The sequence below is a fragment of the Protopterus annectens genome, chromosome 4.part0 (assembly GCF_019279795.1).
Source record: "Protopterus annectens isolate FY-2018-M chromosome 4.part0, PAN1.0, whole genome shotgun sequence".
NCBI lineage: Eukaryota > Metazoa > Chordata > Ceratodontiformes > Protopteridae > Protopterus > Protopterus annectens.
In genome coordinates, this window is record NC_056733.1 from 857,507,437 (window position 1) to 857,529,680 (window position 22,244).

The following is a 22,244-nucleotide window of genomic DNA, read 5'->3' on the forward strand; positions in this document are numbered from 1 at the left end:
ATGGGAAACCAGAAATTCATTCCTTGTTTGGCACCTATGTCTCAAATGGACACAGGTCACCTGTAAATGGTTCATCTCCAAAACCCTGCTTAAACTTATCAAGGGTATCAGAACTTGTCAGAGATTTGAGATGCATGGCTAGGCTTAAAAAGGCCCTTGTGGTCATTAGCCTAGTAAACACCTATGAATGAACCTATGAAGGAAATTATAATTTGCATTTACAGAAGCTTTGAGAAAAATGCAAGTGACTACATTGCCCTTGCTGGGATAGTAGTAGTCTAATAACGTAAAGGTCAGATATGAATAGCAATTGTCAAACTTGCAAGTGTTGCAATTGATTTCTCTTCTTATCATCTGTATAAGCTATAGGCCAACAGTGGAGAGAGTGAAAGAAATCAGGCACTAACACATTGCGAGGTTACTTGAAATTTAAAGTTGTAGCAAGGTTCTATAATATAATATACAGTGCCTTAATCAAATATTCAGAAACACCCTGTATCTTAAGAACTCCCTGTTTGGTCAGTGAGTTACAGATTTAGGATACCAGCTTTAGAATGTGATTTTTGGGGACTGGCACCATTTCTTGGTCCTAATTTTTTTTCCAGTGCTAACTTACCTGTCAACTGGATAACTATACAGGTTGTAATAATTAGCTAAACAGTTATCAATGCAGACTTGGAAAAAAAAAAACATTGTCATTGACACTTGTGCAATATATTTGTTCAACTTGTACAGCATAAAATAATTTGTGTTACACTGTACAAATAAGGGAACCACTGAAGTGTAAATATCAGTTTTTCATAAATTGTCACGTTTTCTTTTTAGCAAACTCTGGCAGCTCCAAGTATTTTTGTTGAAATAGTAAACAGTAGTTCTGTAAAGCTAATAAATTGCAAAACTTGTTACAGTTTAGTCATAATGAGTCACTTTACTTCTGTATCATACCAGCTGTTCTCTTCTTTCTCAATTCCAGCCATAGCTTGCCACATGAAATTACATAACACTTCTAAACTTCATCTCTTTGCTTCCCTTCCCACAGTTAGCTAATAGTTTAACAGCGGAACAGCTAGTGACCAGAAGAACAGAAGTCTGCACACACATACATGCCATCAAGCAAGGAGAGGGATTATCCAACCTTGCATTGCAAATCCTGTTTTCTTCTCATCTGAAGTGTTTAGAATTCTCTGCGATGCACAGCACTGCACTAGTCATTTATTCTTCAGTGTTACCAACTTGCCAACGATTACGGATTGAGTTATAATTATTATTAAAAAACTTCCATTTTACTCCCTTTTCCCTCTCAGATGCACACACACACACACACACATGCACACCACTTAGTTCCTACCTTTCCAGTTGGCAACAACAGCTTTTTCTCTGTACAGCAGGCAGCATATCCAGTCGGCGACTCGGCGGCAGTTCTAGTCCGTGCAGCATAGATCCAACGGCTGTTACTCCCAGATCCAACGGCTGTTACTCCCATTGCACTCATCCAATTCCAGGCTCGCTCGCAGTTTCAAAACTTTCACATCCACATGCCTTGCCGTTTTAAATGGTTGCTGTTCTGTTCCTTTTTTAAACGGCTGCTGTGTTTCCTTTCCAACTTCCCGCTAAGAATTTAAGAAGCATTTCATTCAGAAATGCATTCATGCGTTAGCTTCAGCTCATTTTCGCAGGCTGTTTTCACAGAGCTGACGTACGTGATGACGTCAGTTCATAAAGCCGGGAAATTTAAAATCCAAGTGCCGGAAAACTCGGAAATTTAAGGACAAGTGCTGGGAAACTCAGAATTTAAGGGGTGCCACTTGGGAATCGTGGCACTCCATTATTTGGACCCCAAAACTCGTATTTTACCGGGTAATTCGGTACGGTTGGGAGGTCTGTGTTGTGCACTTGTTCAAAGTTGATTGGCTGATTTAGCTGAGCAGATCCTGTTGGCATGATCTAAATATTGCACTAAATAGTTGGATACATTTTTGAAAAATCATTAATGAAAATATATTTATTCATATATTTATTAGCACTTGTTTACCAAGATAGTCCAACTGGGTCAGAAAAGTACCTGCTTTTCAATGACAGCCAAGGAAGAAAAGCTCTACACATTAATATTAAAAAACAAACTATAAAAATTGCAATAATTTTTCTAGTAGTATAACATAATACAAAGTAAGATTATTAGCAAACAGTAGCAATGTAAAAGTTTGTCTTGCAGATTTACTGTGATTCAGTGGACAGTATTTAAAATTCATCACAACTGCATATGCAAAGCAATCTCATGGCAGATCAATTTAAAAAAAAAATGTCAGATTCATATCCAGTTGTACAGCAATAAAATTGTCACATTCATATCCAGTTGCATAGCAGTATAACTCACAAATTCATATCCACTTGTACAGCAATATAACTGCATATACAGTTACATAGTAATATGACTGTCACACTCATATGCAGTTGTAAAGCAGTATAACTTTCATAGGTTCATAGGTAGGTACTAGGCTATCTGCCCGAGGGCATTTATAAGCCTAGCCAGAGTGTGTCAGCTTTTGCTGCCCCATTGATTAATTAACTGAGCCTCTGTCAAGCAGAGCCAAAGAAGTGATCTCAGGGTTGTATTTTCTGTTACCCATCCACTCGTCAAGGCTTCTCTTGAAGAGTGTTAGTGAGGGGCTCTGCCTAATTTAGTTAGGAATTTTTTTCCAAAGCATGGGGAGTCTCTGTGACAGGAATCTATCCCTCTAGCATGTTCTATTTGTTGTTGTGGTGAGGTTTAACATTCATACTCAGTTGTATAGCAGTATAACTGTCACATTCATATCCATTCGTATAGCAGTAAAACTGCCACATACATATCCAGTTGTACAGCAGTATAACTATCACATTGACATCTGGTTATATAGTAGTATGTGTCACATTCATATCAAGTTGTACAGCAGTATAACTGTCACATTCATATCCGCCTGTATAGCAGTATAACTGTTACATTCATATCCAGTTGTACAGCAGTATAACTGTCACATTCATATCCGCTTGTATAGCAGTATAACTGTTACATTCATATCCAGTTGTACAGAAATATATCTGTCACATTCTTATCTCAGCTGTACAGAAGTATAACTGTCACATTCATATATCATTTTATAGCAGTATAACTGTCACATTCATATCCGGTTGTATAGCAGTATAACTGTCAAATACATATCCAGTTGCACAGCAGTATAACTGTAACATTCATATCTGGTTGTATAGCAGCATAACTGTCACAATAACATCTGGTTGCATAGCAAAATAAGTGTCGCATTCATATCCAGTTGTACAGCAATATAATTGTCACATTCATATCCGCTTGTATAGCAGTATAACTGTTGCATTCATATCCAGTTGTACAGCAGTATAGCAGTCACCTTCATATCCGGTTGTATAGCACTATAACTGTCATATTCATATCCTGTTGTACAGCAGTATAACTGTCACATTCATATCCCAGCTGTACAGTAGTATAACTGTCACATTCATATCTCATTCTGTATCAGCATAACTGTCACAATCATATTCAGTTGTATAGCAGTATGACTGTAACATTCATATCCATTGTATAGAAGTAAAACTGTCATATTCATATCCAGTTGTATAGCATTATAACTGTCACATACATATCCAGTTGCACACCAGTATAACTGTCACATTCATATCCAGTTGTATAGCGGTATAAGTGTCACATTCATATCACAGCTGTACAGCACTGTAACTGTCACATTCATATCTCATTCTATAGCAGCATAACTGTCCCATTTATATACTGTTTTATAGCAGTATAACTGTCACATTCATATCCAGCTGTATAGCAGTATGACTGTAACATTCATATCCAGTTGTACAGTAATACAACTGTCACATTCATATCAGGTTGTACAGCAGTATAACTGCATATTCAGTTACAAAGTACTATGACTGCCACACTCGTATGCAGTTGTACAGCAGTATAACTTTCACATTAATACTCAGTTGTATAGCAATATGACTGTCACATTCATATCTGTTGTATAGTAGTAAAACTGTCACATTCATATCCGGTTGTATAGCAGTATAATTGTCACATACATATCCAGTTGCACAACAGTATCACTGTCACATTCATATCTCGTTGTATAGCAGTATAACTGTCACATTGACATCCGGTTGTATAGCAAAATAAGTGTCACATTCATATCCAGTTGTACAGCAGTATAACTGTCACATTCACATCTGCTTGTATAGCAGTATAACTGCCACATTCATATCCAGTTCTACAGCAGTATAACTGTCACATTCATATACCATTTGTACACTAGTCTAACTGTAACATTCATATCCGGTTGTATAGCAATATAACTGTCACATTCATATCTGGTGATACAGCAGTGAAACGCGCACATTCATATTCAGTTGTACAGCAGTATAACTGTCACATTCATACCAGGTAGCAGGGGCGGCCCGTGCTATTGGAATGCCGGACTGCAGCCCCCTCAACAAAAAGAACTAAAAAGAAATTTAAAAAAAAAAAAAGAAAAAAGAAAAAAAAAGTTTTAAAATTCACGGACTTCGCGCATGCGCAGTAGTTCAGACTACTGCGCATGCTCCAGGCAGTCCGGCAGTCCTGGTAGGGAAACATGAGGAGATGTCTGTGCACTTATAAAGTGCACAGACTCGCTGGGAAAATGCATCAGGGCCGGACTGCAACACCAGCAGTCTGGAATTGCTGCAGTCTCTCGTCGGGAAGGGGTTTGGATCTCAGGAATCTCGCGGGTCTTTGGATTAATGCTCAGGCATTTGGATGTACGTTATGGAGAATGGACAGCCAGGACAGGTAAGTGTGTTAATTATTACTGTTTCAATTTATGCTTTTTACTATTTGAATTGATGGTATCATGTATGTTTGAATTTATGCTGGACTGGTGCTTTCTGAATAGAGAAGTGTGTGTGAATTTATGCTTTTATACTGGACTGGTGCTTTGTACTGTGTGTGTGTGTAAATGCCCCAGGTGCTCATGGTGGTGTGGTAGGGAATACCTCAGGCTTGAACCCTGTAGCCTGTATGCAGGTGTTAAAGACTTGAGTTCCTTACCCACCACCATTTGTAAAAAAATTGCAGATCTTTGCCTCATATTTGATCTGATCTGTTCCTCATAATATCTGTGGTTTATAAATGCTGCAATGCTTGATATTTGATGGTGTCGTAGTAGCATTGTTGCCTCACAGCTGTAGGTTCTCAGGTTTGATTCTTGGCTGGGGTTCCTTCTTTGTGGGGTCTATTATCTTCTCCCTGTGTTTGTGTGGGTTTGCTTTTGTGTCCTCCCATGTTACAAAGACATGTTTGCATTATTTCTTCCTGGGCCTCTGCTGAAAATTGTTTTTTTGTTCCAAGTCAGACTGTCCTGATTAACAAATGTTAAATAAAATTGACAGGCATTTGAATTTCAGACTTTGGGTTTCTGAATGTTTAATTTCTTACATATTTGATGGTGCAGTGGCAGTATTGTTGCCTCATAGCTACAGGATTTGTGGTGCCTTCTTTGTGGAGTCTCCATCTTATCTCTGTGTTTGTGTGGATTTGCTCTGGTATCCTGCCATTTTACAAAGACGTGTCTACAGTATTTCTCCCTGGGCCTCTGCTGAAAATTGTTTTTGTTCCATCAGAAGTAAAATTGACAGGCATTTGAATTTCAGACTTCATAGTCTTCAGAAAATACATAGTAAACAACTTTTTATTCTAGCAACAAATATATAGTAACACAGCCTTTTATTATAGCATTTTTTTAAGTTTATAAGATGACTATTTGAAATTTTTCCTTATTTTTGGGACTGTAATACCCTGTTAGTGGCTTTGTCCAGGTTTTCTGTGCTAAGGCTGACAGCTATGGCAAGAACTGAATTCACTGAATATGTTTGAGGGCTGTATTCCCTCATTACTGGGTTTATCCAGGTGTTTTGTGCTAAGAGGTTGACAGCTATGGTGAGAACTGAATTCATTAAATGATAGCCATTTAAGTTTCAGTCTTCCTCTCATTCACAAAACAGCTGATTTGGCGTAGTGGTATGTTGCTCTTGACTGTTTTGCGCAGGGGACCTTGTCTGTAAAATGTACGGTGGTAACACAGCATTTTTCTTTCACAAAGCAGGTGATTTGGCATAGCGGTATGTTGTTCTGACTCTTTTTTGCACAGGGACTTTGGCAGTAAAATGTATGGTGGTAACACAGCATTTTATTCTAGCAGCTTTCCAAGATTATACAAGCAATGTTTAATGTGTCCCTGGTTTTTGCCCTTTTGACCCACCCCAATAAATTTGGCTTTTTCCAGACTTCTTGTGCTGCGAAGTTGAGATGCAGTTGAGTATTGAGTAGATTTTACAAGGAGCTGAGAGCTGCAGGGGAAGAGAAGTTTAGTACTCATAGCACAACAGGCTGTGTGCTTGCTTTTGATGCAGAAGGTTGTTGGTTCTACTCCCATAAAGGGTGAATGCTGCCATACTGAAAGTTAAGGTACTAATTATGAGCCTGTTATGTTTGCCATCCATTTCCTATTGCAATATTACTAGCTTATTTTTAATGTAATTTAGGCAATTTATTCCACAGGGGCATCAGGCACTTTATTATTCGATGAAACCATGAAATATAAAGGTGATTGCTAGCACCAACCTCTTCATTACAGATTTATTTAACGTGGAATTATTTAGATGACTTTTTTACTACTCCAGAGATTGTGCATATTTACTGATAATAGTGGACTGTAGAAGTTTGAGTAGACTTTTAAGATGGAAATGTTCTGAATTGGACAGTTTTGTTTCATTGTTTACTGGAAAAATGTTCAAAGCAATAGGAAGGTGTATCAAAGAGCACATGTATGTTTCATATGCAAGGGGCCTATGATTTGAAAACAGCCCAGAATTATTTTTTATCTGCCACGAGTAAAATGTAGTTTCTTTGAATGTGGATTTTAATGTTTCAGTGAATGTGAGTTTCAAGGGCAGAGAAGGTTTAATGCCAAGTTTGTTTAGTAGATGTCTTAGTGTTTGTGCTGTAAAATGCAAAAATAAAACTTTCAAATGAAGTTCAAATCTTCATAGAAGTAAATCAGTATGCACATTAGTGTTTATGGTAAATGGAGTGAAATAGCAAAGTAATGGATCATTGGAATGGCTGCAGGGAGGCTCCATTCGACCAGGGTTTTGTGAGGGGGAAGGGCGGCAAACTTAGACAGCCCTAGCTGAACCATACCTCCCAACTGTCCAGATTTTCAAAGAATGAATAGATTTTTTGCTTCTTATTTTGATTTGTTCCTCATAAAATTTGTGGTTTTCTGGCAAATCATTTAGGAATTAAGTCACTAAATAATGACACACCTAGTTTCAGACTTCATAACCTTCAGAAAAATGCATGCTAAAGTAAGACCTGTTCTATCAACTGTCCCAGTTTATAGAAGAGCATTTTTTAGTACAGTTTATATGTTCCCCCAATATATTTGGCCTTGTCCAGATTTATGTCCCAGTTTATACAAGAGCAATTTTTAGTACTGTTTATATGTTCCCCAAATATATCTGGCCTTGTCCAGATTTATTGCATTAACAGGTTGCGAGGTACATGCAAATAAATTGCTTTATAGAATTAGGCATAGCCAAACCTCTGAAATGTCCCTGATTTTGACTCAAAATGTTGCTCTTCCCCTAATGATCCCTCCACAAAATAGCAATTTTGGAAGAAAACATGGAGGGTTTATAATTAAGAAATAACTGTAATAATCAGATTACTTTTATTTCAGAAATGCATGTAGATTATTTTATTTTGTCAGCTGCTCAAGTTAGCAGTACTAATATTAAAGTGTCCCTTCTTTGACAGTTTCCCAGCTGTATTGTGTTGCTATTTTATATTTTTACATCACATTTTTTGGTCCATTTTTCATAAAATTGTGTTTTTTTGGCAAATTAGTGACAAATAATTAAAGACTGAAGTTAGAAAATGATGACAGACATTTGAGTTTCAGATTTCATACCATTCAGAAAATTCATACTAATGCAAGACCTCTATTAGCTTTCTGAGGTTATAAGAGCGATATTTTAAAAATTGTCCTTATTTTTGGGCCTTTGTCCCATTTCTTTGTATGGCTTTGTCCAGATTTCTTGCTCTGAGGTTGAGAGGTATGACAAATGAAATGTGTCAGGGCCATCACAAGTCAGCCAGAGACATGTCAAACTGTGACATACTTGTTACACCCCACTCCCCCATGTAGTGACTCTGGATGTGCCGAAGCAAGGCAAGGAGTAGTTATGCAATGTAAATGTGCAGAGAATCCCACCCATCCAAGGTAGACACAAGTACTAGAGTGGCTTTTCATCTGTCCTTGATTTTTGCAGAATGGTCTGGTTTCTGTCATATTTTTTGTACTGTTGATTTATGCTTATTACTCAAAGTGCCTGTTGCTCTGTGTTTAAGTAGCAATACTTTAATGACCATCAGGTAAGCTTGGCTGAGATTGCAAGATGCAAGTAAGCTTTAATAAGCATACTGTTAAAGAATTGCCAACATTGAAAGCCTTTCTGTTGCCATGTAGAGAATACTTAACTAGATAATGTATAAGCCTTGGGTATTGACATGCATATGCCAGTATTTGTAATAAAGGACAGAATTACATTATTTTAAGAGTCTCATTACACTTGGAGACTTACAGTCATCTCTGCAGGCTTTAACCATAAACCGAATGCCAATCGCGTGGTCTATAACCTGTACAGTAATCCTTTTAAGCAATGTATCTTGAGCTTATTTCTTGTTTGCTTTTCATTTTTTACTTTGATCATGTTTTCCCCATGAAACAAGTAGATGTCAGGCAGCAGGTCTTTTTTTGGATAAGGGACATTTTTACAAGTGGGGGCATCAGAGATTTCTACTTTCAGCATGTTACTTGTTACTTTAATAAAGCTGAATATAAATTATAATTAGAACTGCAGTGCAAGAAGTGGTTTGAGTTGAGTGCTTCTGGTTTTTCTTATACTTGATTTTGACTGGCATTCCATTAATGTTTTTAAAAAAAAGTAATTTATTTTTTCATGTCTCACAACCTTTTTTGTTTCCATCTAGATATTAAGCTGTCATGCAGTCAATGCATTGAAATATTTTTATTCTTCGACACTTCATTTTGTCTTGATTGGACTCTCATGACAACTGTTTGGCACCCAGTGCAGTATATTTAGTTTTTGTGGTTTGCTACTACAAGTGTTTGTGGAAGGGAATACCTCAAGCTTGAACCCTGTACCTTGTATGCAGGTATTAAAGACCTTAATTCCTTACCCACCACCATTTGTGAAAAAAAACTGCAGATTTTTGCCTCATGTTTGATCTGATCTGTTCCTCATAATATCTGTGGTTTGTAAATGCTGCAATGCTTGTTATTTGATGGGGCAGTTGTAGCATTGTTACCTCACAGCTACAGGTTCTCAGGTTTGCTTCTCGGCTGGGGTGCCTTCTTTGTGGGGTCTTTATCTTCTCCATGTGTTTGTGTGGGTTTGCTTTTGTGTCCTCCCATGTTACAAAGACATGTCTGCATTATTTCTTCCTGGGCTTCTGCTGAATTTTTTTTTTTGTTCCAAGTCAGACTGTCCTGATTAACAAATGTTAAATAAAATTGACAGGCATTTGAATTTCAGACTTCAGGTTTCTGAATGTTTAAGTCCTTGCATATTTGATGGTGCAATGGTAGTATTGTTGCCTCACAGCTATAGGTTTTCTGGATTGATTCTTGGCTGGGGTGCTTTCTGTGTGGAGTCTGCATCTCCTCCCTGTGTTTGTGTGGATTTCCTCTGGTGCCCTGTCATTTTACAAAGACGTGTCTGCAGTATTTCTCCCTGGGTCTCTGCTGAAAATTGTTTTTATTCTGTCAGCAGTAAAATTGACAGGCATTTGAATTTCAGACTTCATGTTCTTCAGAAAATACATAGTGACACAACCGTAACACAACATTTTATTCTAGCAATTTTCTAAGTTTATAAGATGAATATTTGAAATTTGTCCCTATTTTTGGGACTGTATTCCCTCATTATTGGCTTCGTCCAGGTTTTTTGTGCTAAGGTTGACAGCTATGGCAAGAACTGAATTCACTGAATGTTTGAGGGCTGTATTCCCTCATTACTGGGTTTGTCCAGGTGTTTTGTACTAAGAGGTTGACAGCTATGGTGAGAACTGAATTCACTAAATGATAGCCATTTAAGTTTCAGTCTTCCTCTTTACAAAGCAGCTGATTTGGCGTAGTGGTATGTTGCTCTGTTTTGCACAGGGAGCTTGGCAGTAAAATGTATGGTTCTAGCAACTTTCCAAGATTATACAAACAATGTTTGTGTCCCTGGTTTTTGGGCTTTTGACCCCCCCCCAATACATTTTGGCTTTTTCCAGTTTTCTTGTGCTGTGAAGTTGAGTATTGAGTAGATTTTACAAGGAGCTGAGAGCTGCAGGGGAACAGAAGTTTAGTGCTGCTTAAGTGAAATTGGTTTGCCTTGTTAATAGCACAACAAGTTGTGTACTTGCCTTTGAGGCAGAAGGCTGTGGGTTCTACTCCTGCAAGGGGTGGATGCTGCTGTACTGAGAATGTTCTCCTTTGTGAAGATACTAACTATGAGTCCGTTATCAGTTTGCCATCCATTTCCTCTTGCAATATTACTAGCTTATTATTTTTTTAATGTAATATAGGCAATTTATTCCTGAGGGGCAACAGGCACTTTATTTTTCAATGAAACCATGAAATATAAAGGTGTTTGCTAGCAGCAACCTCTTCATTAGTTACAGATTTCTTTAATGTGGAATTATTTAGATGACTTTTACTTCTTCAGAGATAGTGCACATTTACTGATAATGGACTGTAGAATTGTGCATATTTAGTGATAATGGTGGACTGTAGAATTGTGCATATTTACTGATAATGGTGAACTGTAGAATTGTGCATATTTACTGATAATGCTGGACTGTAGAATTGTGCATATTTACTGATAATGGTGGACTGCGGAAGTCTGAGTAGACTTTTATGATAAATGTTCTGAACTGGGCAGTTTTGTCATTATGGGTGCATGCATTTTGTTTCATTGCTTACTGGAAAAATGTTCAAAACAAATTTAAAACGCCCTCTAACAACTGTAATATATTGTACAAGGAATATAATTTAGTACAATGAGGAAGGTGTATCAAAGAGCACATGTATGTTTCATATGCAAGGGGCCTATGATTTGAAAACAGCCAAAAATTAATCTTTATCTGCCACTGGCAAAATGTATTTTCTTTGAATGTGGGTTTCAATGCTGTTTCAATGAATGTGAGTTTCAAGGGCAGAGAAGTTTTAATGCTAAGTTTTCATTATGAGACTGCATTGCTTTGTTTAGTAGATGACTTAGTGTTTGTGCTGTAAAATACAAAATAAAACTTTCAAATGAAGTCCAACTCATCATACAAGTAAAGCAGTATGCACATTAGTGTTTATGGTAAATGGAGTGAAATAGCCAAGTAATGGTTCATTGGAATGGCTGCAGAGGCTCCATTCAACCGTGATTTTGTCAGGGGAAGGGCAGCAAACTCAGACAGGCCCAGCTGAACTATACCTCCCAACTGTCCAGATTTTCAAAGAATGAATAGATTTTTGCTTCTTATTTTTGGTCTGTTCTTCATAAAATTTGTAGTTTTCTGGCAAATCATTTAGAAATTAAGTCACTAAATAATGATACACTGAGTTTCAGACTTCATAACCTTCAGAAAATGCATGCTAAAGTAAGAACTGTTATTCTATCAACTGTCTCAATTTATACAAGAGCAATTTTTAGTACTGTTTATATGTTCTCCCAATATATTTGGCCTTGTTCAGATTTACTGCATTAACAGGTTGAGAGGTACATGCAAATAAATTGCTTTATAGAATTAGGCATAGCCAACCTCTCAACTGTCTCCGATTTTGGCTTAAAATGTTGCTCTTCCCCCTAATAATCCCTCCGCAAAATAGCAATTTTGGAAGAAAACATGGAGGGTTTACAATTAAGAAATAACTGTAATAATCAAAGTTATAGATTACTTGAAATGCATGTAGATTCTTTTATTTTGTCAGCTGCTCAAGTTAGCAGTACTAATATTAAAGTGTCCCTTCTTTGACAGGTTCCCAGCTGTATTGTGTTGCTATTTTATATTTTTACATCACATTTTTGGTCCATTTTTCATAAAATTGTGTTTTTTGGCAAATTAGTGACAAAATCACTAAAGACTGAAGTTAGAAAATAATGACAGACATTTGAGTTTCAGATTTGATACCCTTCAGAAAAGTCATACTAATGCAAGACCTATTCTATTATCTTTCTAAGTTTATTAGAGAAATATTTAAAAATTGTCCTTATTTGTGGGCATTTGTCCCACTTCTGTGTATGGCTTTGTCCAGATTTCTTGCTCTGAGGTTGAGAGGTATGACACGTGTCAGGGTCATCACAGTCAGCCAGAGACATTTCAAATTCTGGCATACTTGCTGCACCCCACTCCACCATGTACTGACTCTGGATGTGTCCGAGCAAGGCAAGGAGTAGTTATGCAGTGTAAATGTGCAGTGTGTCTCCCCCCCATCCAAGGTAGACACAAGTACTACAGTGACTTTTCATCTGTCCTTGATTTTGCAGAAAGGTCTGGTTTCTGTCATATTTTTGTACTGTTGATTTATGCTTATTACTCAAAGTGCCTGTTGCTCTGTGTTTAAGTAGCAATGCTTTAATGACCATAATGTAAGCTTGTCTGAGATCGCAAGATGCAAGTAAGCTTTAATAAGCATACTGTTAAAGAATTGCCAACATTGAAAGCTTTTCTGTTGTTGCCATGCAGAGAATACTTTACTAGATAATGTATAAGCCTTGGGTATTAAAGGACAGGATTCCATTATTTTAAAAAGCTCATTACACTTGTTGGAGACTTCCAGTCATCTCTATAGACTTTACCCATAAACTAAACAGAATGCCAATCATGTGTGGTCCATAACCTGTACAGTAATCCTTTAAGCAATGTATCTTGAGCTTGTTTCTTGTTTGCTTTTCATTTTTACTTACATGTTTTCCCATGAAACAAGTAGATAGTTGTCAGGCAGCAGGTCTTTTGTGGATAAGAAACATTTTTACAAGTGGGGGCATCACAGAGATTTCTACTTTCAGCATGTTACTTGGCACTTTAATAAAGCTGAATATAAATTATAATTAGAACTGCAGTGCAAGGAGAAGTGGTTTGAGTTGAGTGCTTCTGGTTTTGCTTGTACTTGATTTTGACTGGCATTCCAGTAATGTATTTAAAAAGTAATTTATTTTTTCATGCCTCACAACCTTTTGTTTCCATCTAGATATTAAGTAAGCTGTCATGCAGCCAATGCATTGAAATATTTTTATTCTTCTACACTTATTTTTGTCTTGATTGGACTCTCATAATGATGGTTTGCCACCCAGGGCAGCGTATTTAATTAAAGTTAGTTTTTGTGGTTTTGAGCATAGCTCCTCCCCTTTCTGGTTGGCCACACCCATTCCCCATTGACCCCACCCATTCAGCTGTCTCCTTCAGCCCTCCTTTGATTTGAAGTCACCAGCCGTCACTGCCAGGTAGTATTGCAGAATGACTGTCACGTTCATATTTGCTTGTATAGCAGTATAACTGTCACATTCATATCTGGTTGTATTGCAGTATAACTGTCACATTCACATCCAGTTGTGTACAGCAGTATAACTGTCAAATGCATATCCAGTTGTACAGCAGTATAACTGCAACATTCATATCCAGATGTTCAGCAGTATAACTGTCACATTGATATCCAGTTTTATAGCAGTACAACTGTCATATTCATATCCACTTGTATAGTAGTATAACAGTAACATTCATATCCTGTTTTACAGCAGTACAACTGTCACATTCATATCCGGCAATATAACTGTCACACCCATATCCAGTTGTACAGCAGTATAACTGTCACATTCATATCTGGTTGTATAGCAGTAAAACTGTCACATTGATATCCCAGCTGAACAAAAGTATAACTGTCACATTCATATCATGTTGTACAACAGTATAGCTGACAAATTCCTATCCAGTTGTACAGCACTATAACTCTCACATTCATATCCCAGCTGTACAACAGTATAACTGTCGCATTCATATTCATTTGTACAGCAAAATTACTGTCACATTCATATCCAGTTATTTAGTAGAATAAGTGTCACATTCATATACAGTTGTACAGCAGTATAACTGTCACATTCATATTAATTTGTAGTACAGCAATATTACTGTCATATCCAGCTGTATAGCAATATAATTCCCAAATTCATAGCTGGTTGGATAGCAGTATGATGGTTGCCTAGCAGTAAAACTGTCACATTCATATTGGATTGTATAGCAGTATAAGTGTCACATTCATGTCCTGTTGTACAGCAATATAACTGACACATTCATTTCCAGATGTACAGCGGTATAACTGTCACATTCATATTCATTTGTACAGCAACATTACTGTCTCATTCATATTCATTTGTAAAGCAACATTACTGTCTCATTCATATTCATTTGTAAAGCAACATTACTGTCTCATTCATATTCATTTGCACAGCAACATTACTGTCTCATTCATATCTAGCTGTATAGAAATAAAATTCTCACATTCATAGCCGGTTGTATAGCAGTATGACTGGCACGCTCATATCCAGTTGTAAAGCAGTATAACTTTCAAATTCATACCTAGCTGTATACAATATGAATGTCAAATTCATATCCAGTTGTATAGCAGAAAAACTGTCACATTCATATCTGGTTGTATAGCAGTATAACTGTCACATTCATATCCAGTTGTATAGCAGTGTAAGTTCACATTCATATCAGTTTTACAGCAGTATAGCTGTCACATTCATAACCAGTGGTACAGCACTATAACTGTCACGTTCATATTCCAGTTGTACAGCAGTATAAATGTCACATTCATATCTGGTTGTAAAGCAGTATATCTGTCACATTCATATCTCATTGTATAGCAGTATAACTTTCACATTCATACCCAGTTATATACAGTATGAATGTCACATCCATATCCAGTTGTATAGCAGTAAAACTGTCACATTCATATCAGGTTGTATAGCAGTAAAGCTGTCACATTCATATCCAGTTGTGCAGTTGTAAAATGCTCACATTCATATCTCATTGTACAGCAGTATAACTGTCACATTCATATCTCATTGTATAACAGTATAACTGTCACACTGATATGCAGTTGTATAGCAATACAACAGACACATTCATATCTAGTTGTATAGCAATATAACTGTCAGATTCATATCCAGCATTTAGCAGTATAACTGACACATTCATATCAGCTTGTACAGCAGTACAACTCTCACATTCATATTCTGTTGTACAGCAGTATAACTGTCACATGCATATCCAGTTGCATAGCAGTATATTTGTATCAGGTTGTATAGTAATATAACTGTCACTTTCATATCTAGTTGTCCAGCAGTGTAACTATCACATTCATATTCAGTTGTATAGCAGAATAGCTGTCACATTCACATCAGGTTGTAAAGCAGTATAACTGTCACAGTCATATACAGTTGTACAGCAGTATAGCTATCACATTCATATCCAGTTGTATAACAGCATGACTGTCACATTCATATCCATTTGTACAGCAGTATAACTGTGACTTTAATATCCAGCTGCATGGCAGTATAATTGTCACATTTGTATCAGGTTGTAACGCAGTATAAATCTCACATTCATGTCCTGTTGTACAGCAATACAACTGTGACATTGATATCCAGTTGTACAGCAGTATAACTGTCACATTCATATCCAGTTGTACAGCAGTATAACTGTCACATTCATATCCAGTTGTACAGCAGTATAACTGTCACATTCATATCTGGTTGTATAGCAGTATTAACTGTTACACTCATATCCAGTTGTACAGTAGTATAGCTGTCACATTCATATCCACTTGTACAGCACTATAACTCTCACATTCATATCCCAGTTGTACAGCAGGATAACTGTCACATTCATATCTCCTTGTATAGCAGTAAAACTGTCACATTCATATCTGGTTGTACAGCAGTATAACTGTCACATTTGTATCAGGTTGTTTAGCAGTATAACTTTCACAACCATATGCAGCTGTACAGCAGTATAACTGTCACATTCATATCCAGTTGTACAGCAGTATAACTGTCACATTCATATCAGGTTGTAAAGCAGTAAAACTGTCACATTCATATCCAGTTGTACAGCAGTATAACCATCACATTCATATCAGGTTGTAAAGCAGTAAATCTGTCACATTCATATCCAGTTGTATAGCAGTATAGCTGTCACATTCATATCCAGTTGTACAACAGTGTAACGCTTACATTCATATCTAGCTGTATAGGAGTTTAACTGTAACATTCATATCAGGTTATACAGCAGTATAACTTTCACACTCATATCCAGTTGTACAGCAGTATAACTGTCATATTGATATCTGTTTGTATAGCAGTATACCTGTCACATTCATATCTGATTGTCTAGCAGTATAGCTGTCACATTCCTATCCAGTTGTATAGCACTATAACTGTCACACTCATATCCCAGTTGTACAGCAGTATAACTGTCACATTAATGTCCTGTTTTACAGCAGTATAACTTTCACATTCTTATCCCAGCTATGCAGCAATATAACTGTAACATTCATATCTTGGTGAATAGCAGTATAGCTGTCACATTCATATCCTGTTGTACAGCAGTATAACTGTCACATTCATATCAATTTGTAAAGCAGTAAAACTGTCACATTCATATTCAGTTGTACAGTAGTATAACTGTCACACTCACATTCATATTCAGTTGTAGAGCGGTATAACTCTCAGATTCATATCCGGTTGTATAGGAGTACAACAGTCACATTCATATTCAGTTGTACAGCAGTATTACTGTCACATTCATATCCGGCTGTATAGCAGCATAACTGCCACATTCATATCTGGTTGTATAGCATTATGACTGTCACACTCATATCCAGTTGTATAGTAGTATAACTTTCGCACTCATACCCAGTTGCATAGCAGTATGAATGTTACATTCATATCCAGTTGTATGGCAGAAAAACTGACACATTCATATTGTATATGTTGTATAGCAGTATAACTGTCACATTCATATCTATTTGTAGAGCAGTATATCTGTCACTTTCATAACCAGCTCTACAGTACTATAACGGTCACATTCGTATTCCAGTTGTACAGCAGTATAACTGTCACATTCATATCCCAGCTGCACAGCAGTAAAACAGTCACATTCATATCTCATTGTATACAATATAACTGACTCATTCATATCGAATTGTAGTGCAGTATAATGCGCACATTCATATCCAGTAGAAAAGCAGTATAACTTACACATTCATATCCAGTTGTTTAGAGCAGTATAGCTGTCACATTCATATCCAGCTGTACAGCAGTATAACTGCCATATTCATATATGTTTGTATAGCTGTATACCTGTCACATTCATAACTGATTGTCTATCAGTATAACTGTCACAGTCATATCCAGCTGTATAGCAGCATAACTATCACATTAATTTCAGGTTGTACAGTGGTATAACTCTCACATTCATATCCTGTTGTACTGAAGTATAACAGTCACATTCATATCTCGTTGTATAGCAATATAAATGTCAAGTTCATATCCAGTTTTACAGCAGTATAACTCTCACATTCATATCCAGTTGTACAGCAGTATAACTGTCACATTCATATCCAGTTGTGTATGGCAGTATAATTGTCACATTCATATCCAGTTGTACATCAGTAGAACTGTCACATTCATATCCATCTGTATAGCAGGATAACTGTCATATTCATATAGGGTTGTACAGTGGTATAACTTTCACATTTATATCCAGTTGTACAGCAGTATAACTGTCACATTCATATCCAGTTGTGTATAGCGGTATAACTGTCACATTCATATCCAGTTGTAGAGCAGTATATCTGTCACTTTCATAACCATCTCTACAGTACTATAACGGTCACATTCATATTCCAGTTGTACAGCAGTATAACTGTCACATTCATATCCCAGCTGCACAGCAGTAAAACAGTCACATTCATATCTCATTGTATACAATATAACTGACTCATTCATATCCAATTGTAGTGCAGTATAATGCTCACATTCATATCCAGTAGAACAGCAGTATAACTCACACATTCATATCCAGTTGTTTAGAGCAGTATAGCTGTCACATTCATATCCAGCTGTACAGCAGTATAACTGTCATATTCATATGTTTGTATAGCAGTATACCTGTCACATTCATAACTGATTGCCTAGCAGTATAACTGTCACAGTCATATCCAGCTGTATAGCAGCATAACTATCACATTAATTTCAGGTTGTACAGTGGTATAATTCTCACATTCATATCCTGTTGTACTGAAGTATAACAGTCACATTCATATCTCAATGTATAGCAATATTACTGTCAAGTTCATATACAGTTTTACAGCAGTATAACTCTCACATTCATATCCAGTTGTACAGCAGTATAACTGTCACATACATATCAGGTTGTAAAGCAGTAAAACTGTGACATTCATATCCAGTTGTACAGCAGTATAACCATCACATTCATATCAGGTTGTAAAGCAGTAAAACTGTCACATTCATATCCGGTTGTACAACAATGTAACGCTTACATTCATATCTAACTGTATAGGAGTTTAACTGTAACATTCATATCAGGTTATACAGCAGTATAACTTTCACACTCATATCCAGTTGTACAGCAGCATAACTGTCATATTCATATCTGTTCGTATAGCAGCATACCTGTCACATTCATATCTGATTGTCTAGCAGTATAACTGTCACATTCATATCCAGTTGTACAGCACTATAACTGTCACACTCATATCCTAGTTGTACAGCAGTATAACTGTCACATTAATATCATGTATTACATCAGTATAACTTTCACATTCTTATCCCAGCTATGCAGCAATATAACTGCAACATTCATATCTTGGTGTATAGCAGTATAGCTGTCACATTCATATCCTGCTGTACAGCAGTATAACTGTTACATTCATATCAGTTTGTGAAGCAGTAAAACTGTCACATTCATATGCAGTTGTACAGTAGTATAACTGTGACACTCACATTCATATTCAGTTGTAGAGCGGTATAACTCTCAGATTCATATCCGGTTGTATAAAAGTACAACAGTCACATTCATATTCAGTTGTACAGCAGTATTACTGTCACATTCATATCCGGCTGTATAGCAGTATAACTGCCACATTCCTATCTGGTTGTATAGCATTATGACTGTCACACTCATATCCAGTTGTATAGTAGTATAACTTTCACACTCATACCCAGTTGCATAGCAGTATGAATGTTACATTCATATCCGGTTGTATGGCAGAAAAACTGACACATTCATATTGGGTTGTATAGCAGTATAACTGTTGTATTCATACCTGGTTGTATAGCAGTATAACTGTCACATTCATATCCATTTGTAGAGCAGTATATCTGTCACTTTCATAACCAGCTCTACAGTACTATAATGGTCACATTCATATTCCAGTTGTACAGCAGTATAACTGTCACATTCATATCACAGCTGCACAGCAGTAAAACAGTCACATTCATATCTCATCATATACAATATAACTGACTCATTCATATCCGATTGTAAAGCAGTAACACGGTCACATTCATATCCAGTAGAACAGCAGTATAACTCTCACATTAATATCAGGTTATATAGCAGTATAACTTCCACATTCATATCCAGTTGTACAACAGTATAGCTGTCACATTCATATCCAGTTGTACAGCAGTATAATTGTGATATTCATATCAGGTTGTACAGCAGTATAACTGTCATATTCATATCTGTTTGTATAGCAGTATACCTGTCACATTTATAACTGATTGTATAGCAGTATAACTGTCACATTCATATCCAGTTGTACAGCATTACAACTGTCACACTCATATCCCAGTTGTACAGCAGTATAACTGTCACATTAATGTCCTGTTTTACAGCAGTATAACTTTCACATTCTTATCCCAGCTATGCAGCAATATAACTGTCACATTCATATCTTGGTGTATAGCAGTATAGCTGTCACATTCATATCCTGTTGTACAGAAGTATAACTGTCACATTCATATCAGTTTATAAAGCAGTAAAACTGTCACATTCATATTCAGTTGTACAGTAGTATAACTGTCACACTCACATTCGTATTCAGTTGTAGAGCGGTATAACTCTCAGATTCATATCCATTTGTATAGGAGTATAACAGTCACATTCATATTCAGTTGTGCAGCAGTATTACTGTCACATTCATATCTGGCTGTATAGCAGCATAACTGCCACATTCATATCTGGTTGTATAGCATTATGACTGTCACACTCATATCCAGTTGTATAGTAGTATAACTTTCACATTCACACCCAGTTGCATAGCAGTATGAATGTTACATTCATATCCAGTTGTATGGCAGAAAAACTGACACATTAATATTGTATCTGTTGTATAGCAGTATAACTGTCACATTCATATCCATTTGTAGAGCAGTATGTCTGTCACTTTCATAACCAGCTCTACAGTACTATAACGGTCACATTCATATTCCAGTTGTACTACAGTATAACTGTCACATTCATATCCCAGCTGCACAGCAGTAAAACAGTCACATTCATATCTCATTGTATACAATAAAACTGACTCATTCATATCCAATTGTAGTGCAGTATAATGCTCACATTCATATCCAGTAGAACAGCAGTATAACTTACACATTCATATCCAGTTGTTTAGAGCAGTATAGCTGTCACATTCATATCCAGCTGTACAGCAGTATAACTGTCATATTCATATCTGTTTGTATAGCAGTATACCTGTCACATTCATAACTGATTGTCTAGCAGTATAACTTTCACAGTCATATCCAGCTGTATAGCAGCATAACAAGCACATTAATTTCAGGTTGTACAGTGGTATAACTCTCACATTCATATCCTGTTGTACTGAAATATAACAGTCACATTCATATCTCGTTGTATAGCAATATAACTGTCAAGTTCATATCCAGTTTTACAGCAGTATAACTCTCACATTCATATCCAGTTGTACAGCAGTGTAACTGTCACATTCATATCCAGTTGTGTATGGCAGTATAACTGTCACATTCATATCCAGTTGTACATCAGTAGAACTGTCACATTCATATCCAGCTGTATAGCAGGATAACTGTCATATTCACATAGGGTTGTACAGCGGTGTAACTCTCACATTCATATCCAGTTGTACAGCAGTATAACTGTCACATTCAAATCCAGTTGTGTATAGCGGTATAACTGTCACATTCATATCCAGTTGTACAGCAGTATAACTCTCTGATTCATATTGAATTGTATAGCAATATAATTGTCACATTCATATCCAGTTGTACAGCAGCATAACTGTCACACTCACATCTGGTTTATAACAGTATAACTGTCACATTCATATTCAGACGTACAGCAGTATTACTGTCACTTTCATATCCAGTTGTATAGCAGTATGATTGTCGCACTCATATGCAGTTGTATAGCAGTATAAGTTTCACATTCATACCCAGTCATATAGCAGTATGCCTGTCAGATTCCTATCCGGTTGTACAGCAGTAAACCTGTCACATTCATATCGGGTTGTATAGCAGTATAACTGTTACATTGATATCTGGTTGTTTAGCAGTATAACTGTCACATTCATATCCGATTGTATAGCAGTATAAGAGTCACATTCATATCCAGTTATACAGCAGTATGCCTGTCACATTCATATCTAGTTGTAAAGCAGTATAACTCTCAGTTTCATATCCGATTGTCTAGCAGTATAACTGTCACATTCATATCCAGTTGTACAGCACTCTGTCACATTCATATCCCAGTTGTACAGCAGTACAACTGTCACATTCATATCCAGTTGTATAGCAGTATACCTGTCACATTAATATCAAGTTGTACAGCAGTATAACTGTCACATTCATATTGAGCTGTATAGCAGTATAACTGTCACATTCATATCCAGTTGTACAGCAGTGTAACTCTCAGATTCATATCCGGTTGTATAGCAGTATAACTGTCACATTCATATTCAGTTGTACAGCAGTATTACTGTCACATTTATATCCAGCTGTAT

At 36.6% G+C, this 22,244-nt stretch overlaps 1 protein-coding gene across 1 annotated transcript in view; it reads right to left on the minus strand.

The window, feature by feature from the left end:
* Window positions 1–1,451: 1,451 nt before the first annotated feature.
* The window catches only part of LOC122800354 (guanylate-binding protein 1-like), an 80,213-nt gene continuing 59,420 nt past the window's right edge, over window positions 1,452–22,244 (minus strand). The window contains exon 4 of the mRNA XM_044069803.1: window positions 1,452–1,610. Within this exon, the coding sequence (XP_043925738.1) occupies window positions 1,452–1,610 (159 nt within the window). The remainder of the gene's footprint in view (window positions 1,611–22,244) is intronic.